At 36.7% G+C, this 22,815-nt stretch overlaps 2 protein-coding genes and 1 long non-coding RNA gene across 3 annotated transcripts; 1 reads left to right on the top strand and 2 right to left on the bottom strand.

Annotated features, from left to right (window-relative positions):
- Window positions 1–11,728: 11,728 nt before the first annotated feature.
- LOC123473791 lies at window positions 11,729–12,245 on the bottom strand. The gene is made up of 2 exons (XR_006648063.1): window positions 12,184–12,245; window positions 11,729–12,022 (listed from the first exon to the last, which is right to left on the bottom strand). It is a non-coding gene; the product is annotated as an uncharacterized LOC123473791 (long non-coding RNA).
- A 98-nt stretch (window positions 12,246–12,343) lies between these two features.
- On the bottom strand, window positions 12,344–13,732 carry LOC123473790. Its single transcript, XM_045175129.1, has 4 exons — window positions 13,195–13,732; window positions 13,059–13,133; window positions 12,734–12,966; window positions 12,344–12,678 (listed from the first exon to the last, which is right to left on the bottom strand). The coding sequence occupies exons 1-3, from the start codon at window positions 13,393–13,395 to the stop codon at window positions 12,922–12,924; spliced, it is 321 nt and encodes a 106-aa protein (XP_045031064.1). The 5' UTR covers window positions 13,396–13,732; the 3' UTR covers window positions 12,344–12,678; window positions 12,734–12,921.
- Window positions 13,733–14,683: 951 nt separating this feature from the next.
- LOC123473650 lies at window positions 14,684–18,572 on the top strand. The gene is made up of 3 exons (XM_045174712.1): window positions 14,684–14,922; window positions 15,024–15,259; window positions 16,262–18,572. Exon 3 carries the CDS (start codon window positions 17,434–17,436, stop codon window positions 18,526–18,528), a length of 1,095 nt encoding a protein of 364 aa, XP_045030647.1. The 5' UTR covers window positions 14,684–14,922; window positions 15,024–15,259; window positions 16,262–17,433; the 3' UTR covers window positions 18,529–18,572.
- The last annotated feature ends 4,243 nt before the right edge of the window (window positions 18,573–22,815 follow it).

Genomic DNA, 22,815 nt, shown 5'->3' with positions numbered 1-22,815 from the left:
TTGGCTGAGTCGAGACAATCTTGGTCATGATCTGTGACTGGGACATAGGGCTACCTAAATCTTCAAGTTGTTGAGCGAGTCCTTCAATAGCGGTAATGTGAGACATCATGCTATGTCCTTTTAGAAATTGGTAATGAAAAAATCTTGCTTGTAGTACGTGGGTGCTTGCTGAAGCATTCTGTAGATATTGGGCAGCTAGTTTGACCCAGATTGAGTTGGCGGTTTTGCAATTCACAAATGCTTGTTGCTCTTTGGGAGATATAGTTGTCATGAGAATCACCCTGGCATCTGTATCTTGCTTTTTTTTTTTACTTTTTGATCTCTTTGGAGTTAGTGATCGAGCCAGATACTGCATGAGGTTCAGGTTCCTTTGACTTTCCCTGTTAAGGTTACAATAGAACAAAGTGGGCTAACGATCTGATTAACAAGTGATAATATGTTTCTCAGTGAAATTACCTCTACTATGTCTAGCAAATCGTTTTGTTCAAGAATTAGCCAGCAATTATACTTTCACAGCTGGAAGTTAGTGCCGTTAAATTGCTCTATGTGGCTTAGTTTGGATTTGGAGTCAGACATGTCGGAAAAACTTATTTAACTCTGGGCCCATAACCTGTTAATTTCAGATTAGGATGAACGAAATAGCACACGTCTTTCAGTATCAAACGATGAAGAAGTAGAACTCAAGAGAACAAAGCTTGGACGTACGAGAGACGTAATAAAGAACAGATAAAACGTTATGAGATTGGCAAGTGCCTAAACAGAACGTAATACTGTCGTCTGCGTAGGTTTGCATTGAGACATGACGGGTAGATGGCGTTGTGTAGATAACAGTCAATATCAACAGAATCTTGGGTAACAACGGAAAAGTAAGGGTTGCCAAATAAATATCGAGAGACTTAAAGAGCGAGCCAATGGCAGCCATAATAGGACGACCAGGAAAAGTTCCCATATCCAACCTTTTTTCTTTATGGATTTTAGGAAGGAAATAGATACAGGGAATTTTTGATTCTTCATTACGAAGACGAGAATATTCGCTGGCAGTAATACAAGTGGACTTGAGTAGACATTGGATCAAGTGGAGTTTGGTTTTCTTTAAGTCCGCCATCTTGTCTTCAGCAGCGGTGCGCGAAAGCGGGAGATAAGTGGCGACATCTTCGAGTTGGCGGAGGGCTTCGGAACTATAGTTTTTTCGGCTCCAAATGACGGTTTTTCCACCCTTGTCGGCTTTAAGGACAAACCAACGAGGGTCACGAGTGAACAGCTTCCAATCTTGTAAAACATTTGGTAAACCATTATTGAAACGGCGTGAAACAAATTTGCACCGTTCAAAAAAATCCTTCCAGATTGGAGTATCAGCTGTTAGGGGGCCATCAGGTGTCCAAGACGATTTTAGGTAATCAGAAACGGCACTTCTGGGAGCTTTTACCGTATTTCTAATTTGCCAAAAGAGCATCAGGTTGATCAGACGCTTAAAATTTAGAAGATCCATATTGAGTTTATCTTGGTCAAAAGGGTACCAGGGAATAAACGAGAGGCCCAAAAGAAAGCCTTGCTTAATGGAAACACTAAGTTCAGCTTGGGCGTCATTCAGTAAGATTTCATTTAAAAGTGTCTGTTGTGAAAAAATTTTCCGTCGCCGTCGGAGAAAAATTCTTCTTTCAACCCATGTGAACGAGTTTTCATGGGGTGTGGGTAGTGATGAAAAAGTCGTTGATGATGTCGACGAGCCTCGATTTTTGGAAAAAGTCGATCCAAACTGGTTCCCGTTGAAGGTTGGTTCATAGGTCTTGAACCGGGTCGCGTTCCGGTGACGGGGCGCTTGTTGACGGGTTGGGGTGGAACAATTTTTTTCCGCGACGATTTTCTAGTCGGACGTTTGTTCAAAACCGGTGTGTCCATAGTTTCCGCTTGAGATGCTCTGTTGACAAAAATTGGTGTAACGGGTTGAGCAGGTCGGGGCGGTGAACAGTTCCATGAGCCCAAAGGTTGGTAAAAATCGAGTAGAGAGCCGTCTTGTTTGTGGACGGTTAGACACCTAAGGCGAATTTTAATTCTTGTACTCGATGATGGCCTGAATTTGATCTTGACTTGGCGTCCAAAATTTTTCCAAGGGCGAGTTCTTTAGCCTCAATAAGATGGGTACTTAGTGCGCGGGCACAAGCACTCATTGTAGCATTCAGTTTGGAAATAAAATTTTCGGAAACTGTTCGGTGGACAGCTGGAAACCGAATGATTTGTGGAAGAGGGGCAAAAAATGGCCTATCATCAGCTAGTAAAACCGCGTGATGCTGCCGCGCTTGTAGAATGGCGGAGTAGTCAGCAATAATGCGGGCAAGTTGATTAACTCTAGGATCAATGGCCGTACTCAAAGTGATAGGTGATGGTAAAATGTCTATCAAATTTTTCGGGTTTGAAAAAACTTCGGTCGAAGCCAGAATATTGTTGAGAAAGACCAGGGCGGTCATAGGGACGGGAGGGTGGGGAGAAAAAGACATAATGGGTTCAGTGGCGGAATTGTTTCCAGATGACTGGGCGACCATTTTGAAGAGTAATGTAACCAGGTTCAAAAAAGTCGTCATCAAATGGAAAATCAACCAATGAAAAAGCCAAAAGTCGATTTCAAGAGAGGAAAAGCACTAAAACACTGACACAGAGACACCAAAAAAGTGTAACGCAGTAGAACAGGGCTTTTCCAAATGCCCTACACAACAAAAAAGGATGTAAAATAAAATAAAACAAAACACTGGATGCTTTCTAAATTTTGTAAAAAACTTTTATTTAAAACACCCAATCGCGACGGCTACAAAGCCTCAAGTTGGGATAAAAGTCGAAACAGAAAGAACTCAAACATACAAAATTGCGAACATTAAATAGCCGGCAAAAAAGTAGGCTGGGCTACAGCATCCAGTGGGTGTGGCGAATCTCGTGCGCTGATTGGAAAAGATGGCTGCCGAAGTGCACGTTTTTCAGACGTCGCACCGTGGGAAGTCCAAGCTCCAATCCGTTGAGGGTCCAAGGTTAAACGCAAGGTTCATTGAACTTGGGCCAGCTGCAACACTTGCGAAATCAGTGTGAAAGAAAACAAAAAAGAAAGGCACAAAAAAATGGAAGCCAAAATACTGGCAAACAAAAGAATATGCACAAGTTCACACAAAAGTGACAAGAGATAGCCTAAAAAAACAATTAAAGACATTAAAGGAAGGGTACACAAAAAAGGTGGTAAATTCACTAGGCAAAAAACAGTAGAAGAAATCGAAAAGATCGAGATCAATAAACATGAGTTTTTTTACTAATAGACCAATCAGAATGTGGTCCTTGGCACGAGTAACATGAAAACGTGTTAAAAAATCGAGTTAAGTTAAAGCAAATCAATCAGAATAGGAAAAAACCGCAATTTTCTGAGAGCCGGCACTCGATTTTTGTAAAAAACCAAAAGGGGTCATACATTTTCAGAGCTAGTTTTCGAACCAGTCAAGATATTCCAAAACCAAAGGTAACTTATGGTGCGGAATTGAATGGCAAGTCAGGCAAGACCATTGAAAACGTCGTGCAATAATTTTAAGGCGGTCAAACACGTGAAAACGTGAAAAAACGTGCATCGGCCGGGTAGCAACACTAATTTTAGACTTAAAAATCACAAAATGAAGGATTGTTAAAAAACGGGCAATCAAAGTGAAGCTAAGAAGGTGCTGAAACCAAAACAAGCAAAAGAAATGGCGTGAATTGATTAGAAATACCTTAAAAGGTGATTAAAAGAAACACACAGGCTCTAATGGTAAACCCGCGGCGAAGCCGCGGTGGTTAAAAAAAAATGGCCGTTTAGGTAAGTAACAATGCATACGGAATAAAAATAAACACATGAATAGATAGCCAGATGAGTGGCAAACAATAATCAGTGATTAAAATTATTGTGGCATAACGGGAAGTGCCCGAAAATGGGAGTCAAAATTGATGCTTGTTGAAAATTTGGGGCTTTCAAAAAAGTGAAGTTAACTTTCGAAAAGATAGGAACATGGAAAGTGGAAAACAAAATCCAAAGAAATTATCGATTCGAGGAAACAGACCAATCAAATTGAAAAAACCAAAACTGAGTCTAAGGTCCATATATTTTCGCGGCTAAAATCAAAATTAATCAAGATATTCCAAAACCAAAGGTAGCCTATGGTGCGGAATTGAATGGCGATTCAGAAAAGCACCGTGAAAACGTCGTGCGAAAATTTTAAAGCGGTCACACATTTAAAAAGGTGAAATCACGCTTAGCGGCCAGGGAGCATCACAAATCTTAGACTTAAAAATCTTAAAATGACGAAATGTTAATAACAAACATGTCAAAATGAAGCTAAGAAGATGTTGGTTCAGATAAGAGTAAAAACAATGGCGTGAGTCAATTAGAAGTACCCGAAAAGGTGATTTTAAAAAACAAACAGGCTCTTATGGCAAACCCGCGGCGAAGCCGTGGTTGGTAAGGAAAATGGCCGTAAGGGAGGATAAAAAAGATGGTAATATCCAAAAGAGACACATGATAAGAAAGCCAAGAGAATGGCGATTTAGAATCAGTGCTCAAAAATGGGAAATGAATATCCGAAATGAGTTAAAAATGGAAATCAAAGTGTAAACTTTTGGAAAAGGGGTATATAAAAAAAGAGAGGTGATTCTTATAAAAAAATTGGAAATGTAGAACGTGAAAAATCAGGCCCTACATAGATCGAATTTGACAAAGTTTACCACTCAAATTGAAGCCCAAAGCACGATGATTTCAAAAATGGGAATAAAAACCAAATTGGATGAAAAAAATGGGTTAAAAATGGAAACAAAAAAAACAAATTTTAAAACAAAAAATGGAAATTCAAACCAAAAAATGAATAATGGCGGGGTAATTTGGGAATTGGAGTCATCAGGAGGGATACGTAATGGGTTTATCCCCTGAGGGTATATATGTATATATACCGAAGGACTATAACAATTTTAGGGTGTGGGGTATAGGGGGTAGGGTAGTAGTAGTAGATCTCAGAAGCTTTAATGTCCATTATGTATTTCCATATACGTTTCTTCCCTGAATGACCAATCGTCCCCAAATTTTGTACAAAATTCTGTCAAAATTCGATACGTGGTATAGTAGTTTTTTCATTTGATTCTATTACAGTTTTAAAAAATTAATTTGCGTTATTGTTACCTAGCTGGTTGCCGAATCCTAGGCAGTGAATTTGATTTTGTTTGCGTAACCTTACAACTGTCAATGCATTGCAGTCAGTGCATAAGGCTGTATAACAGTCACTAAACAGTAAGTGTTTTCTTTAACAAAATGTTTTAAGCAGTAGATTTGTATATATTTTTTTATATTGCAGTAGTAAACATGCTGCCAGAACGGAGACTATGGAGAAGAAAGTTACACAGCGGCGACAAGATAACTAATTTTTAATGCTATATCCACATGTATGTGTGTGATCGCTCAGCGGTAAGGTGTTGGGCTCATAACACAAAGATCAATGGATCAATGCTCTTTGAAACACAAAATTTATTTAGTTTTTCCTTTTTATGCGTATGTTTTGTTAAATTTTTAAGTCGCTTAGTATGTCTTAAACTTAAACTATCCTAAGTAATATTTATATGGTTACATTCCCTGAAATTGCTTTTACAAGACAATTCAATTTGTTGTCTATTTTTGAGGAAAACTCTTCATCTAATTCACGATTGCATTCTCTTTTTTTTACATAAGTCCCCGTGTTGCTAATTCCGGACAGTATACTGCTGCAGATGATGTAAAATTAAACTGCTATTCATACTAGTCGCATTATGTCAATAACAGCATAGTGGTAAGGTGTTGCGCTGGCATCATTAAGTTTAATTGTTCAATACTCATGCGGAAATAAAACATATTTTCTTCAAATGTCATTGTTTTTCTAATTTTTGGAAAAATTTTTTAAGTCGCTTAATAGGTCTTAAACTTACATTATCCTAGCCAATATTGATATGGTTAGATTCCCAGAAGTGTATTTTAAAAAACTATTGCATTCGGTAGTACATTTGTTGTATAAAATTCTTCAAATTCGTTATTGCATTTTCATTTTTTTTACATAAGCTCCCGTGTTGCTAATTCCGGACAGTAGACTACAGCAGATGAACACTATAAATTGATTGAAATTTAGAAATCTTGGATCCAAAATCTGTTTATCTTTGGCCCACGTTACATGTCTATAGACAATTTTTTTTCAAAAAAATTGCCCGAAGGACATTACCGAAGGAATCTTGTTTCAACGTTGAAAACAACGCTACCCTGACGTCTATCATCTAATTCCAGGTATGGTCAGTAGGGCGTTTCATTCCCGACGAATTTGTTTTGTTTACAACGGCGTTTGTGGATCGGGGTTCTTTTATATGTGAAAACTCCGTTTATTTTTTATTTCGAGGGGGAAAAATTTTTTAGGGGTTGCGCTGCGTAAAAAACCGTGAAAAACAATACTTTTTATTGGTTTTTAGCCAGTCGCACGTCAACCGTATGCATGAAAATTACAGCGTTTGGGGAGATAATAGCAGATAATATAAGCTAGCCTTAAAATATCACTCATTTAAAACAAAATTTAGGGGTCGCGCGTTAAAAAGATATATGCAAATTTTCAGAAAAATCGGGAAAATATTAATAAAGTTCTTATTATAGCCGAACCATAAGTTCTACTGTATTGATTTTTTTATTGCACGTACATAGATATATCAGTAACATTCACTCCAAAAATTGAAAAAATTAAATCAAAATTAAGGGTCCCGCGGTCTATATTTCATACACCATGCAACGTCCCATTAATTTTTTTATTGTCTGGCAACAAAATGAAACGCCCTAATAGTTATACACTACAGTGGCAGACACTCAGAAAGGTAGTTATATACGCGAATGAGTCGCAGAAGTCATACTGCTTGGATCGTTGGATCTTTTCATGAAAAAAGTTTGGCAGAGGCAAGCAGACTGCCGACAAATCAACATGTAATATCTCGGTATTTATTTTTCAGACGGGATGACACAAATACATCTGCAAGAGATATATTTAAGGTTATATTAACTGAATTAGAATGTGTGTGGAATAAAGCAGCTATTCGAATGAAGGACGGAAAACATCAGCTCGACCAACTCATTCATTTGTACAATCAATGGAATTCCCTGAAAAAAATATCGCTGTCTCGACGCCAAAAACCAAGTAAACTCATTGAAACTAAAATTAATAGCTTTGAAAAAGTCCTTGCCAGTCTTTGTGACTTATCTGCTACAGACGCGTATCATCAACTACGTTCATCTCATCGTAAACACTGGAAGGAAGACTGGAATTTTCATGAAAATCAGAAAACGAGTCGGACTTTTTATATTTCAAATAAAGATCAAGCTTTCAGTCAAAGTGAAGACAGAAGAATAGCTAGAGTACTACACCAAGAGAAAATAGTGGAAATATCGCGTAGCCCCTTAACGGATACCACTATCACATTGAAGAGTAGTGACAGTGAAACGTCAGATTCTAGTTCCAAAGAAGATGAATTTCAATTGCCGTCACCAAAGAAAAGAAAAAAACCTGTGACAGTTGATCTTCAATTTTCGGCAACTAAATTAATTTCGACTTCCGTTCAAGTCGCTGATCGATGCGGTATTTCCATTTCAAATCAACTATTGCTTACATCGCAAATCGTCAACTCTGGGAGAGAAAATATTAGTGATTTCTCTTTGTCAAAGTCATCCATTTGGAGAAAAAGATCATCAGTTCGGGCAGAATTAGCGAAAACTATTAAGTTGGAATGGTTGAAAGAAAATCCTAAACATCTTATCGTTCACTGGGATACGAAAATCTTCCAAACTTCTTCTAATAAAAAACAAGAAAGAATTGCTGTTATTATTAGCGGAAGTAATTCAGGGTAAAGAATTCCTTAAATTAATATTATATTTGCAATTTATTTATTTTTTCAATAACTATTAGAACTAAGATAATCGGAATTCCACCAATCAGCGATTCTGTTGGCCGATCTCAAATGATTTCAACTCTCGGTATGCTTGAAGATTGGTATTTAAAAGACAAAGTTATTGGGCTTTGTTTCGACACAACAGCCAGCAATTCGGGGATCAGAAATGGATGCTGTTCTTTGATGGAAAAGGAACTGAAACAGGCCGTTCTTTGGTGCGCTTGCCGTCATCACTTCACCGAATTACACATCAAACATGCTTGGCAAGCAATAAGAAAAGAAAAAACAGTTGGCCCAGAAGACGTGCTATTTAAAAAATTTCAAGCGGAATGGGGAATTTTGGATCGAGATACAAGTAATTTGAACCTCTTCAAATGGCCGGAAATGTCGACTGAACTAAGTTTTCAAGCTGAGACTGTTCTCAAGTGGACCAAAGAATGTATCTTGAAAAATATTTTTCCCCTGGAGGATTATCGCGAATTGATTGAACTAGTCTTCATCTACCTTGGTGGTGGGGAACTTCCTGCTCGAAAATTTTTCCTCCGTCAACCCGGAGCAATGCATCACGCTCGTTTCATGAGTAAATCAATTTATTTAATGAAAATGGAGCTAATGACAGAGCGGATTAGTTTCAGTGTTCAGAAGAAAGGAGACAGGTTCATAAAATGGCTCAGTTTATTGCACTTTTTTTATGCCAAGTACTTTCTACGATCACGCATAGCTGTTTTTTCTCCCCTGGACGACTTGAAATTTTTATCATCAATTATTTCGTACAGTGATGAAGATCCCGATCTCGCCATTCCAGTCATAACATCAATCAAACGACACCTTTGGTATTTAACTGAAGAACTGGTAGTTTTGTCGTTATTCAATGAAGAATTGGCATCATTTACACGATCTGTTATGGCGAAAAAACTGTTTTCAACCCCACGACCGGACGTTTATAATGTTGGAAAGCCAAAATTTCCAACTATTGACGATTACAATCTTCCTTTTTTATCATCTTTAATAGGACCAAGATCTTGGCTTATTTTTGCTTTGCTTGGTCTCACTAATAGTCAGGACTGGCTTCAACTTCCACCGAAATATTGGGAGCTAATGTTTGATTGCCGTTTTGCAAGAAATTTCTGTGTTAACTTGCAAGTTGTTAATGACTGCGCAGAACGCGCTATAAAATTAGTTGAAGATTTTTCACACATAACCCAAGACGAAGAGCAATTCCAATTTTTACTTCAAAGTGTTGAAGAACATAGAAAAAAATTTCCTTCTTTTACCCAGAACTCTCTTTTAAATTTATGATTTTGCTTGATAATTTGATTAAATTTTTGTTTGCGTTGTGTCCTTTTTTCCATTTTTAAGTATCATGATTAATAAAATCTGACCGCGGGACCCCTAATTTGAATTTTATTTTTTCAATTTTTGGGGTGAATGTTACTGATATATATATGTACGTGCAATAAAAAAATCAATGCAGTAGAACCCATGGTTCGGCTATAATAAGCACTTAATATTTTCCCGATTTTTCTGAAAATTTGCATATATTTTTTTAATGCGCGACCCCTTAATTTTATTTTAAATGGGCGATATTTTGGGAAAGCCTAGCTTATATCATCTGCTATTATCTCCCCAAACGCCGTAATTTTCATGCATACGGTTAACGTGCGACGGGCTAAAAACCAATAAAAAGTATTGTTTTTCACGCTTTTTCACACAGCGCAACCCCTAAAAAAATTTTCTCCCTCGAAATAAAAAATAAACGGAGTTTTCACATATAAAAAAACCCCGATCCACAAACGCCGTTGTAAACAAAAAAAAATCGTCGGGAATGAAACGCCCTAATATACAATCACTTCACCAGAAAGCAGTATTTAACCACCTGCAAACCCTTCTTGACTCAGGGGCCAGATCGTACACTCTCTGGAAGAAATTTGAAGCCACAGTACCAAAAGGCATATTCAGAAAGCTTAGATTACCGGAACCCTACCCAGAACAAAGGATTCACAGACCAGACCGCCACATAACAATCCCGTACTAGAGGCCGGTGCCAGAATCGCAGAGCACCAAGTCCTAACTGAGTCGAGAGGAGAAATCCCAGCTCGATACGCTGAATAAGGTTCGAGCCTCGCATGCGGCAGTAATTTCGACAGCACAGCACTGCAAAGAGAGGGAAGCTGAAATACACGCAAATTTAATTCTGGAAGCATCACAACTAAGGAAAGATTAAGAGGCGATCAGACCTCGAGAGGAGGCCCTAGCCAAAGCCCGGAAAAAACCAACACCACCAAAATTCATCACAGAGCCTCAACCTAGAACATCCGAAGTTCAACGACTGTGACCGAAGACACTTCTAGAGTGCATTAATTCAAAAATTAAAGTACAAACAATTTCAAAGCCGGCACCCATAGAAACAAGATCAACCGTGTCCACTCCCGGAAAACGATATTCTCGGATAATCCCAGCTGACGAAATAAAAAAAAAAATAGTCAAAGAAATACGGTTTAGAACGGATGAAAACGAAGCGTTTAAGTCACTTGTATCAGCATAAAATAAATAATATTAAAAGAGGAAATACGAAGTATTGAAAAATCAAAATTCTTATTGTCTAAATTCTGTTGTACACAAATACGGTCTAGTGGTTAAAAATTCAATTAAACTTAACGGCAAGTTGTTTTCCGCAATGAAATTACACTAACGAGTGCCGAGCAAGACAATATTGTTTTCTTGTGAATGATGTATACAAGCATCAGCAATTTCTTTTCTTTGCACTTTAATCAAAGCAATCAGATGGACACTTCTGAAATGCTTTGATGTCATTTTATGACGTTTTAGTTCTGAAAATCTAGTTTTATAAAAAATGGGATACAATAAGGAACGGTTTCTCTTTGAGTAGGGGAGACCGAACCCATATTGGACCTTGTACCAGGTTAACAGTTGATTTAAATTGGGGTGAATGTTTTGACATTTTTTTCCCGTTGAATTTAGCTTAGTGTCCAAAATAAAAATAAAAGTAATGGTCCCGGTATACAGACAATTAATTGGTCTAGAATGCAACTATATGGTCATTAATTTACTTTCCATTTCAAAAAATTTAGGATGAGGGCGATAAATATGAATTATCGATTATCGATGTATTTCGTTCCGCCTATTTTAAGTCTTTCATTCTTTTATTCTTTCCGTATAAGAAAAAATTGAAATTGTTGCGGCTTTTCCCGTTGTGTAACCTCCCAGTTATTGCCATTTCTATTTTAAAAGTATTGTCCATTTTGTTCAAGTGTAACAAAAGCGGAGTAAGTGAAATAGGTAAATGGAAGATATCAGCCGCACCGATTCGTATTTGTCACAACTAGGTACCTAGTAATGCAACCAACAAATTGCCCTAATCAGTATCTCTGTAATTTTTTTAAAATTTTTGGCCAATGCTATTCTCCCGTAAATACACTGCCCAACCTAGTACATGCGCGTATCCAAGTTAACCCCGGGTAGAACAAGAAAGACCGAAAAATTCATACCCTTATAACTTTTGTATTTATCGTTAAGAAACAGTGAGAAAAAAAGAGGGAGTGGGGAATAGAATAAAGAATGATTTGTAAAAAAAAGAGGTAATTGCTGTAGGGGGTAGGAAAGAAAAGGCAAAAACAGGAAATGTCCAACATGGGTCATGTATCTCCTACCCTCTGATTCGCTTTTCCAACCAGCCAACATACTTAGAATCATCCAACTAGGAATAGAAATGAATTTCAAGATATTAATTGCTATATAACATCCAATTAATTTCCCAATAAATACACCAGAATTGGTCGGTTCAGAAATTGTATTTTTTTCTAGGTTTAGCAGATTCAATTCTACATTCAACAATTCATGAAAAAACGAAAACGAAACAATTGAAATCAACAATAATTTTGACAAAGCCTGGCAATTGCAGGAAGAAGCTCCTTTTCGGCAATTCAACAATTTGGTCAGCCATCAGAGAGAAGCCGCTGCTTCTTTAACTTGGCTGCAACATTGTTGAACTTCACCCCAACTGTTGTACGAATGAGTTTTTCCTGTGCATCTACGTCGCTTGGCGGGAATCGCTTGTTTATGACGTCTAGAAATAAAAAGTTGTTAATCATTTAAGGAATAACATTGAAATAAAAACCATTACCTATTGTCACACGAGTTGTATTAGGACAAGAACAAACGAATACAACAAGTAATGACTTAAATTCTAAACAATGGTTTAACTCAAACAAAAGGGATAACCATTACCAAAAGTTGGAGAAGCGTCTGAAGACCTCTTGGGAAACCAGGGAGCTCCTCTTACGGAGCCCAGCTCCGGGAGCTCACCCGATGGAGACTCCTCTAACGCAGATTCGGGGCAGCGTTTTATACCGTCGCGTGAATTACTCCCCTTCCGGACTGCATATCTGCGTATTTTTCTTAGAGCGGACTTCTCCCGATAATTTCTTCGCCACGATCGCAGCGTTGTCCAAGGAGCGGATGACTCATCTCTGTGAAGAGATAACCAATCTCCCTTTTCACCCGCGACACTATTATTTCACGTAATTCTTTCTAGTCTAGCTGGCCTTCCTCAGATGGGCTGGCTGACTTGTTTCGTTTGCTCGTAACTGTAGTCTTAGCCATGAATTCTTCCGTATAGAGATAGTCCAGTAGCCTCGTGATATATAAATTTATATTGGCATCCTTGCTCAACTTTTCCACAACTTTCATTGAAATGGGAAACTTTGTCCCGGATTTTCCAACCTATAGTAATACTCACATTAGTAAAAAAAAATATCAAAACAGAGATAAAAAATACTTCAAATGTGTGCGATGTTGATTCATCACACGGGCTGGAGGTAGCAGGATACGCAAGAGAGTCAGAGACAACATCATCACTTTTGTTGGCTTCATCATTTGATTAACTGCTGGACTAGGAAGAAGTAGACGAATGTTGTGATGACACAGATGATTGCCCGACAGAGTGAAGCTTTACGACTCTTTTTTTCATCTCACAAATGACAAATATTTGAGCACGGAGATCAAGAAAACCTGCATAAGCACAGTTCTTATTAAACTTCATGCAATATGTAAAGGAATGTTGACCTATTACTTTCATAAAACCACAGCTTGTCCTTCATTACCTCGTATTCCATTTGTTTCCTAGCTTCTTTTCGGTGTTGAGAATCCTTATCGGAATCGAGGAAGAAATCATAATCCTGAATATGAAACAATAAGATTTAGCAATAGGTTTAAAAAATTTAAAAAAAATAACCCAACCTCATCATCATGTACGTTTCTCTTCTTATAAGAGCTGTTGCTGCTTAATGACTGCTGGATGCTGTCGTCACTTTCGGCGGCATCTCCATTAGCAGCACTGTTGTTACTCAGCATTTTGAACGTCTGTGAATTGAATTGGGACTTCATTGTTCTTTTTTTCGCGGCTGGCGATTTAGCTGCATTTGATGGAGGAGCTGCCATAATTTCGACACATTCCTTCTTCTTAAAAGAAAGTTTTTTTTTCTTTTACTCCTCCTGGCAGCACCGTCAGACTCCTGAGATCAGGGCAGGGCAGGAGCTAGATAATTCTTTTCAACATCTTCAATAGTAATCGCCCCACTGGCTATGTCCTTGGCAATACCACGAAGAGTCAGTTTACTATCTGTGAATTAAAGAAATATACAGCCATGCATGGAAGTTTCTTTAGCAGGCAAATGTGTCTATATCCTTCTATTTCTTTTTGATGGAGGGGATAGTTTGGTGCCTACCGTACCCCTTTATGCTATTCCTATTTCTCTTTCTTTGCAACCCGCGAAAAAAGTGCAAAATTAAAAGTAGGAAAATTGACTGAGACGTAGAGGAAGAGAAGAATGGAAAAAAGCGAGTGTATGGTAGGCACCATAGTATCCCTTCCGTCAAAACAAAATGAAAGGATATAGACCCGTTTGCCTGCTAAGGAAACTTGCACGCATGACTGTACATATATCACTGCTGGCACACAACTTCTGCACTAATAAAAAAGTAACTTACTATTGAAACAAAAAACCTTTGGTGGTTTCCGGTCTCTCTGGCCAGAACACATGTTCAAGAGAAAAATCAAATTCATCTTCTTCGGAACCATTCCAGTCTATGAGTGAAGTAATCCCAACTTCATATGAATCTTAAAACACGTAAATGGCAAAGGCAGGGAAGCCATCTAAGATGCCCATTCTATATTTAAAAAAATACAAATCAGATTCGTAATAAAGAAAAAACAGTCAGGATCGTGATCAAATATTACGGCTCAGACATACACCAACAAAACAAAACTGATAGTGCCCGGCCATCAGCATGACCAACAAAAAGAGGGAACTTCGTAAAACAACTGACTCACCTTAATCAGGATTACAGGAGACGAAAATGAAATATTGATAACTCAGGCTTATAATTATACAATCTCCACATTAAAACACAAAACAAGAGTGATTCAAGCTTCATTTCAGTTTACACAAGAAAAGTACGGACAAGGAATGGCGTTGCCGGGGACGCACTGACGCTATTGTTTGTTCAACGTTGTCATATTTTCTAAATGAAGAAATTACATATTTATTTCTTATTTATTCTAAATTGCAGATATTATCCAAGGATAATCATAAAAAATTTATAAAGAACGGGGCACTGAAAATATGTAATATAAAAATGCAAATATTAGACTATTCCATGTTTTGAGTTTTTGACATCAGTAAGAATTGCAGCAATAGCAGTCTGGACGGCAACGCCTCACAGCGTCGTCTTATCTGCTTAATACTACAGACTGTCAAATTGTCAAGGTTCAAGGAGTGTGTATTTTTAAATAGAATTGATAATTTTTCGCCATCATTCGTTTTGAAATAAGGTTTTGAGTCAGGATACCACAAATGAATTAACAAGCTGTGTGTGTCATCGCATCAGTAGCAGCTTAAGCTGCTTATAGTAGCATGAAGATTATGGTGGAGTGATAATTCATCGTATACTTAAACCATTTTAAAGGTAACAGTTTTTGTTTATCAGTTATACGATTCTCTTACTTACTTCCATTTAATGAAAATTCAGTTTTCAAGAATAATTTAATTTGTGTTCGTTCCTCTTAGATCATGGCACCAATTAAACGGCCAAAGCGTTACGGAAGATACGGTGCAGAGCCAGGTGGCGAAGCCTGCAACATCCCTCGAAGCACATTTAATGGGCGGCTGAGGACCACTGGAGGACAGTCACAAATAGTCGAAATGCCCTCTTCCGCACGAGCAGCAGAAATAAATGGAGACAACAACAGAAATATAGACGAAGACAACCGTGATCCTCTACCACTACATCATCCATACATCACGTATTACCTTTTTTCAGGAATTATGTGGCATAACGTTTGAAATTCTCTTTTCAGTAGTAGTAGGGGAGAACGGGGTCAAACTGGACAAAAAATTTCTTTCCTCTTTATATAGATTTCTATGTTCTTTTTCTAATATCTATTTTTAGTTAATGGTGCAGCACCTTCTTGGGTAACTCCAAAATTTTTTAGTAATTTTTAAGGCTTAAAATAAACGAGTTATAAGGATTTTAATAAAGTCGGTTTTTTTAAGTTTTTATTTAAACGGCGGGGCAAAACTGGACAGGGACGGTGTGAGATTGGACACTGCCAGTTTTCCTCATAAGGAGACATAAAATAAATTCTAAAAAAATATGGGTAGACTGCTTATTCAATATTTTATTCATTCATATTGAAATATTTGCAATAGAAATGAAAAATAGAGAGTTATGTCATTTTTACGAAATAGGGGGCTGAAATGGACAATTTGTAGGCGGTTAGAGTAAAATGGGAGGGCTTAACAGAGTATCGAGTATCGATTTGTCAAACGGGCGTATATGGCTTCTCCACAAGCACCTCCCACTCCAATATCGTAGTTGTCTGATTTGACCCAAAAAATTTTTGTCCAAAATGACCCAACCCGGTGCTATTTAGTATTTCGTTAATAACTTAACACTGGAAAGGCATTAAAATTTAAGTTTTTTATCAATCATTAAAGAAATGAATTGGCTATTTCACATATCATTATTTTATTCATTTGTAGTGTTTTTCACTTTAAAAATGCTAACAGTAATAGGGAAAAATATTACATCAAACAGAGCCATTTTTTTTATTCTGCGATAACAAGAACAATAATGATTCGATTTTAATCAATATTTTTTCTAGAACGTTAAACATTGCAGTCTATACAAAAATTAAAAACCAAAAATTTTTTCCGTAACATGTAGCACTTAGGGTCTTTGTCCAATATGACCCGTGTCCAAGTTGACCCCGTTCTCCCCTAACACATCTTTATTTTTTATTTAGGAATTCAGATGACGAGTTGGATGCAAACACACAGTGTGTGGTGGTTGCAGGTGACGAAGAAGCGCACAGCCATCAGCAATCGACGCCTTCTCCAACAGTAACGGATGATGAACCTATCCACCCTTCACTTGTTTTGGGTAAAGGAGAATTACTATCTCTAATTCTAGCTTCCTAATCCGCTATATGTTGTCAAAGTCTTGCCTTGATTGCTTGTTGCACTTGTTATATTTAATGGTGCCAGGATGTGTTCCATAGAATAATTATTTCTTTGATAAAATCATTGGCAACTTCACGTCACACAGCATTGTTCTTCATTTCAAGTGTCCCGCCTGTGAGGGCTATCTCGGCAGGGAAGAAGTTACCCATCTATATTGTACGCTTTGCGATTTAAACTATGAAAGGAAGGAGCTTGAAAAGAAACACAGTTATTTCCTTTCAAGTTCATTAGAATCACAATTACGCGATATGTTGGAAAATACTAATCTGTGGGATCACATTTCAAAAGTTAAGCAAGACATTCTACGTGGAAATTTCAACGGTTAAATAGGAGAAGTTTATACTTGTGGTTCATACCAGAGGCCTAAAGTTAAATCGTTCCTGTCTGCTGGGGACAATTTCACGGCGACATTCAGCACGGACGGTGTCCGTTATTCAAAATCATCAAATAAGGAATTTTGGCCAGTAACTGTAACGATTAACGAGTTAAATGTATTTTTGAAACCCTCTTTTATGGCATTGACAGCACTGTGGTCTGAATCGAAGCCCAAACCAGAAACATTTATTCTCCCTTTTGTCCAAGAAGTTCAAAAACTAGATCACGAAGGTTTCACCTGGATACGGAACGGTATTAGTCATGTCTCTCGCGTTAGACTCATTATTGGTGTAATAGACGCTCCGGCACGTACAATGGTTGCAAATATTAATCAATTTAACGGGGAATATGGTTGTGGGTATTGTCTTGACACCGGAACTAGAGTTAAGAAAGGAAATGGTCATGTTCAGGTCTATCCTAAAAAAACTCCTCTGCCCGAACTAAGAACTCATGCCATGACTTTACAACATGCCACCATTTGTGCTGAACGAAACTTGACGCATTTTCATGGGGTGAAGGGGCCATCTATTCTATTTCTTCTTCCGTTTTTCAATGTTCTATCTGGGCTCGCCCCAGATATATGCATTGCTCGTTGTTGGGTGCCACATTTCAATTTCTAAAGTTGTGGCTAACATCAACTGGTGCTCCTTATTATATACAACGTGCCGAATGGATTGACCAAGTTTTATTATCAATCAAACCGCAAAACCAAATAAGACGAACCCCAAGATCGATCGCAAAATTCCTCTATGTGTTGAAAGCTAGTGAGCACCGAAATTGGCTCTTATTTCACTCTCCAATTGCTCTCAAAGGGATCCTTAGTAGTACTTATTACAATCATTGGCTATTATTGGTAAATACATTTCGCTTATTGTTGGGGAAAAATTTAACAATTTTAGATTTAGCCACGGCTAGGATGCTTATCCACAGATTCATTGAATTAGTACCTAGTTTATATGGGCAGGAGAATTCTAGCTACAACATACATATTCTTCAACATGTAATCGAACATGTTGAACGCTGGGTAGCTCCATGGTCCAGTTCATTCTTTATATTTGAAGATGCCGGAGACATGTTAAAAAATGAATTTCACGGTATAACCTTCGTCAACCATCAAATATTTGGCCGTTCTTTAGCAAGAAGAAATTATAGAAATATTAGTAGAAAATTCATTGCTTTTGCAGCTGATGTAGTGCGTGACTTTTACGAGTTCCTAGATTCACCTTTGTCATTTCACGTAGACGAATCAGCTAATTTTATTTGCCAGCCACTTGGGGGAAAGGAAATTGTGTTGTTGTCAGCATCTGAATGGTTAGCTGTGAAAACCGTTTTACCAAATTTAAACTGCATGTTTGCCTTTTCTTACAAGAGAATGGCAATCATAGGGCAACAATTTTCAACAAAGTTTTACAGTGAAAATGATAAAAGAGATAACTCGGTTGTTTCGCACGGTGAAAATGTGCGGAAAGTTTATGAGATTCTTAAGATTGTTCTATTAAATACAAAATGTAATTGCCGGAATGATAAAAATTGTCTGATTAAAATAAAAGATCGGACAGGGCAGCAATCTGATTATTCAAATGTGATAGTATTAGCCAAACAGTTAGCTTTAAGTCAAGTGCCCTCCATTTATGATCCTGTTTCCTCCCTTAAACTTCCTTCATACAAGAAGTGAAGAGAAATGTTGTATCCCCAATAGGGGTGTTCGATTTTTTTTTTTTTTTTAATTTCAAAATTCCTTCTATGTAAAATGATTTTTGTTAAAAAGAATAATGAATTAGTGACAATAAAATTACATAATATTCAAAACATTTTACCCGGCGACCTCTTAAAGTTGAATTTTTTCAATTTTGTTCTTACCCCAGTGGATAGTTTTCTAAATAACGCGGCTAATTTTTCAAAAAAAACAAACTAAATAGTGCAACTTGCAGCTGACATAATAGGCTGCTTATCTACAAAGAAAATTTTTTATATCTTAAAGTGGTTTTTGAAATATCACACTTAAAGTGACATTTTCTTTCGTCTTACGGGGAAATACATCGGTGGCGCTGCAATCGCCTATATCAAATTAAGTTTTCTTTAAAAATTTTTTTCCCCCAAAATCGGGAATTGGTTATTCCTGTAGAAGAATAAAAGAGCTTTTTTTACATGTATAAATGATGTTTTTCTGATAATATTACAGATACTTTATAAGTTAAACAAAATTTGGGATTTTTCCCGCTAATATTTCGCGCCAAATACGAATCGCGCCTTTTTTTACCAGAAGGCAAAGAGTTAGTTGAAAAAGCGTCTCGGAAAGACCAAGGTCATTCAGTTTTTGTTTCTTGCTTACATAACAATCGTTTTACTGTCCATTATGGCTCCTTTGACGTGAAAAGCAACAAACAATTATTTCATTGGCCAAATTTATGCATTGCCAGTAAACCAATTACCTACAGTGAGAGATGTGTTGTGTTTATTTGAATTCAAAAAATACAAAAAGGATGTCCGAAAATTAACAAAGTTTTTTAAGAGTGGGATCATTTCCGAAATGGTCGTCGAAGTTATGGATATTTGGAAAAGAGCTTCAATTCCAACCATCACCAAAGCTAATTTGTTTAAAATGGTGCATAGATTAATAGAAAAGTTTGATAATGTGCAACGGCATTTCAGTTTTAAGTTCAGGGAATCTGCTGAATCCAAAAAATTCAAAAGTTCCATTGATGAGCTATTTGATGTTTGCAGTTGCAAATGTTACAAACCTAAGTCAAATGCACTTAAAGTGATTGCCGTTTAATCTGTGGATCATGCGAAGTGCCAGTGCGATTTTAAAATTCCACCAAATGAATTGAACTTTTACTTAGATCAAAAGTCAACCAGGATGTTTGTAATTTTGAATAAGGTTGACTTGGCTGACTCATTAGAATTATCTAAGCGACTGCAAGGAGCTGAACGGAAGCATGCTCGACAGAAGAGTCGGCGTTAAAAAAAACAACCTGAAATGCAAGCACAGCTCCACTACAAAATAACGCATTGATCGACGAATTGGTTCAGGAAGATGTAATTATCTAACAAAACTTATATTTTTTTACAAAACACGCCCATCATTAATTCTTCCTTTTGTATATTCCCACGGGTTAATGTTTCATTCTCTGTGAACGACAGCGTCAAACGGTTGAAAATATTGCTGTTGAAAACTTGCCAGCCCTACAAAAGCAGTTTACAATATTAAAAATTATCCAACACTAGTAGTAGCATCAAATAGATTTGAAATCGGGAAGAATGGCGCGGTTGAATTGGGGAATGCTTTTCTTCGAGATATGGGTAACAATAGAGACAATCTTATCAGTGAAATTGGATAGTTACTCTTATTTCATCCAATTGTTATTTTACAGGTTTTCTAAATCCATCAACGAAACTTACTGCTAGTAAAGTTGACAGACAGTTTTCAAAATTCGGTAAACAGTTGGCCGAGGAGATTAGCAGTTTGAAAGGCCTAGGCTATTTAGCGTTTGACGGAAGAAAAGACAAAACGCTAGTGCGTGAAAATTCAATTCAATCCTTTACCCGTGAAGAACACATTGTTGTCTTGTCCCAACCTGGGAGTCGATATGTTGACCATTTTACGCCCATAAGTGGCAAAGCAATCGGTATTGCAAAACAACTACTTTGAATCGTGGAAGCCACTGAGTCGGTCAACACTTTGGACGTTATTGGAGCTAATGGGACAGCGGTCAACACTGGATGCGTAAATGGGGCCATTAGGCTTCTCGAGCTGCACCTAAAAAGGCCCCTTCAGCGAGCTATTTGTCAACTTCACCTCAATGAGTTGCCTTTTCGGCATATATTTAAAGAGCTAGATGGCAAAACAACAGGGCCACCCTCCTATTTTGGTTGTATTGGTTCAGCTATTGATGCAGAATTGGTTAATCTAGAACTTGCCAAGTTTTGTAAAGTTCGAGGCCGAGTGAAACAGATCCCTGACGCAGTTACAAACCAATTTACTGAAGACCAAAAATATTTGTATGACATTTGCCTTGCAGTTCAAACTGGAATAATACCAACAGGCCTTGAACTAAGAAGTCCCGGAAAGCTCAGTGAAGCCAGATGGCTTACAAAAGCAAACAGAATTTTGCGGCTTTATATTTCAACTGAAAAATCAACTGATAAGTTGAATAGGTATATATGATTAAAATAATTTCTTTGGGTGATACTTTTAAAGATTTCTTTTTGGTTTTCTGCTGTTTTTTTAGATTGGTATTTTTCATTTTGAACGTTTATGCCCCTTCGTGGTTCAACATTAAATGTAACCATAGATTGCAAGATGCAGCGGAAAAATTTTTCTATATAGTCAAGCTATCGAAAGTGCTAAGGGCAGAAGAGAGAAAAATAGTCCATTGCGTGTTAGCTATAAATTTTTTTTCCGCCCATTCTGAAAGTATTTTAATAGGAATGTTGTCCCACCAAAATCTTCAATACCGAAAATTTGCCCTTAATCTAATTTTTAATGCAAGACGGTTGCGAAAAGATTCGTTTAATGATTCGTCTGTGCGAAAGTTCACTTGCCCTACTATTAATTTTGATGCAAAATGTTTTTCGGATTTGGTTGATTGGAATTCGTTCAAAAATTCCATTAAAGAACCTCCACTAACTATGCGTTTTTGTAAAAGAAATTTAATAGCTATGGTTAAAAATAATACTTTTGATTTTGGTGACTATCCAAATCATACCCAAGCTGTCGAGCGGATGGTTAAATTAGTCACCCTAAGTTCTCTGAAGCACATTGGCCATGAAAAAAGACAATATTTCATTTTAAATATTTTAAACGCATTAAAACAGGCGTAAATCAGTTGTTTTCAGTGGAATCCGATCTTTTAATACCGAAAGCTTTTGAATTTGGCGCCACTTTTAGCGGCGAAACTTAAAACTTTTGCTGTGCTCATGTAAATTAATTTATTTTAGTTTAACAAATACAAACTTTACTTGTAAAAAAAGCTCTTTTATTCTTCTACAGGAATAACCAATTCCCGATTTCGGGAAAAAAAATTGTTAGAGAAAACTTAATTTAATATAGGCGATTGCAGCGCCACTTATGTATTTCCCCGTAAGACGAAAGAAAATGTCACTTGAAGTGTGATATTTCAAAAACCACTTTAACATAAAAAAAATTTTCTTTGTAGATAAGCAGCCTATTATGTCAGCTGCAAGTTGCACCATTTAGTTTTTTTTTTTTTTAATTAGCCGCGTTATTTAGAAAATTATCCACTAGGGTAAGAACAAAATTGAAAAACTTCAATTTTAAGAGGTCGCCGGGTAAAATGTTTTGAATATTATGTAATTTTATTGTCACTAATTCATTATTCTTATTAACAAGAAGCATTTTACATAGAAGGAATTTTAAAATAAAATAAAAAAATAATCGAACACCCCTAATCCCCAATTGTAGTCATTGATGCTGCATTAATTCAATTTAAATGCTTGTTGATGAAAGATATGAACGAACGAGAATATTGCTTAGAAAACAACTTTGTATTTGATAAAGACTAGCTGTAATGCATAATAAACCGATTAATTCCTAAAGGTTGTTTGATTTTTCATTTATTAGATATTGATAAACAATTATTTTGGTTCTCTTTCAATTATTTGCCAATTAATTTATTGGCAATCAATTAATTTGCTAAATATTACGATTGTTCAAGAATAATTTTCAACAGACCATTAATTGCGAATGAAATGTTATTAATTTCAATTAATTATCTTATAATATAATTATCTTTCAATTAATTGCCAATTAATTTATTGGCAATCAATTAATTTGCTAAATATTACGATTTTTTAAGAATAATTTGAAACAGACCATTAATTGCGAATAAAATGTTATATTAATTGCTTAGTTATAAATTAATCAATAATTTTCCGAATTAATTAAGTGATTTCGCAATTAATCGAAATATTTCTCAATTAATTGGCTGAATTGTCAATT

Source organism: Daphnia magna, linkage group LG6 (assembly GCF_020631705.1).
Source record: "Daphnia magna isolate NIES linkage group LG6, ASM2063170v1.1, whole genome shotgun sequence".
Lineage (NCBI taxonomy): Eukaryota > Metazoa > Arthropoda > Branchiopoda > Diplostraca > Daphniidae > Daphnia > Daphnia magna.
Note: the sequence above shows the minus strand (reverse complement) of the source record. Positions and strands in the feature narration are given on the sequence as shown.

Excerpts from the sequence above, each read along its gene's own strand:
- LOC123473790 (XM_045175129.1), bottom strand. The coding sequence starts at position 13,395 with ATGGCAGCTCCTCCATCAAATGCAGCTAAATCGCCAGCCGCGAAAAAA. Across the intron at positions 13,134-13,194 it reads GAAACGTACATGATGATGAG|GATTATGATTTCTTCCTCGA; the intron begins GTTGGGTTATTT and ends TTTCATATTCAG. Across the intron at positions 12,967-13,058 it reads GGAAACAAATGGAATACGAG|GTTTTCTTGATCTCCGTGCT; the intron begins GTAATGAAGGAC and ends GTGCTTATGCAG.
- LOC123473650 (XM_045174712.1), top strand. The coding sequence starts at position 17,434 with ATGCATTGCTCGTTGTTGGGTGCCACATTTCAATTTCTAAAGTTGTGG.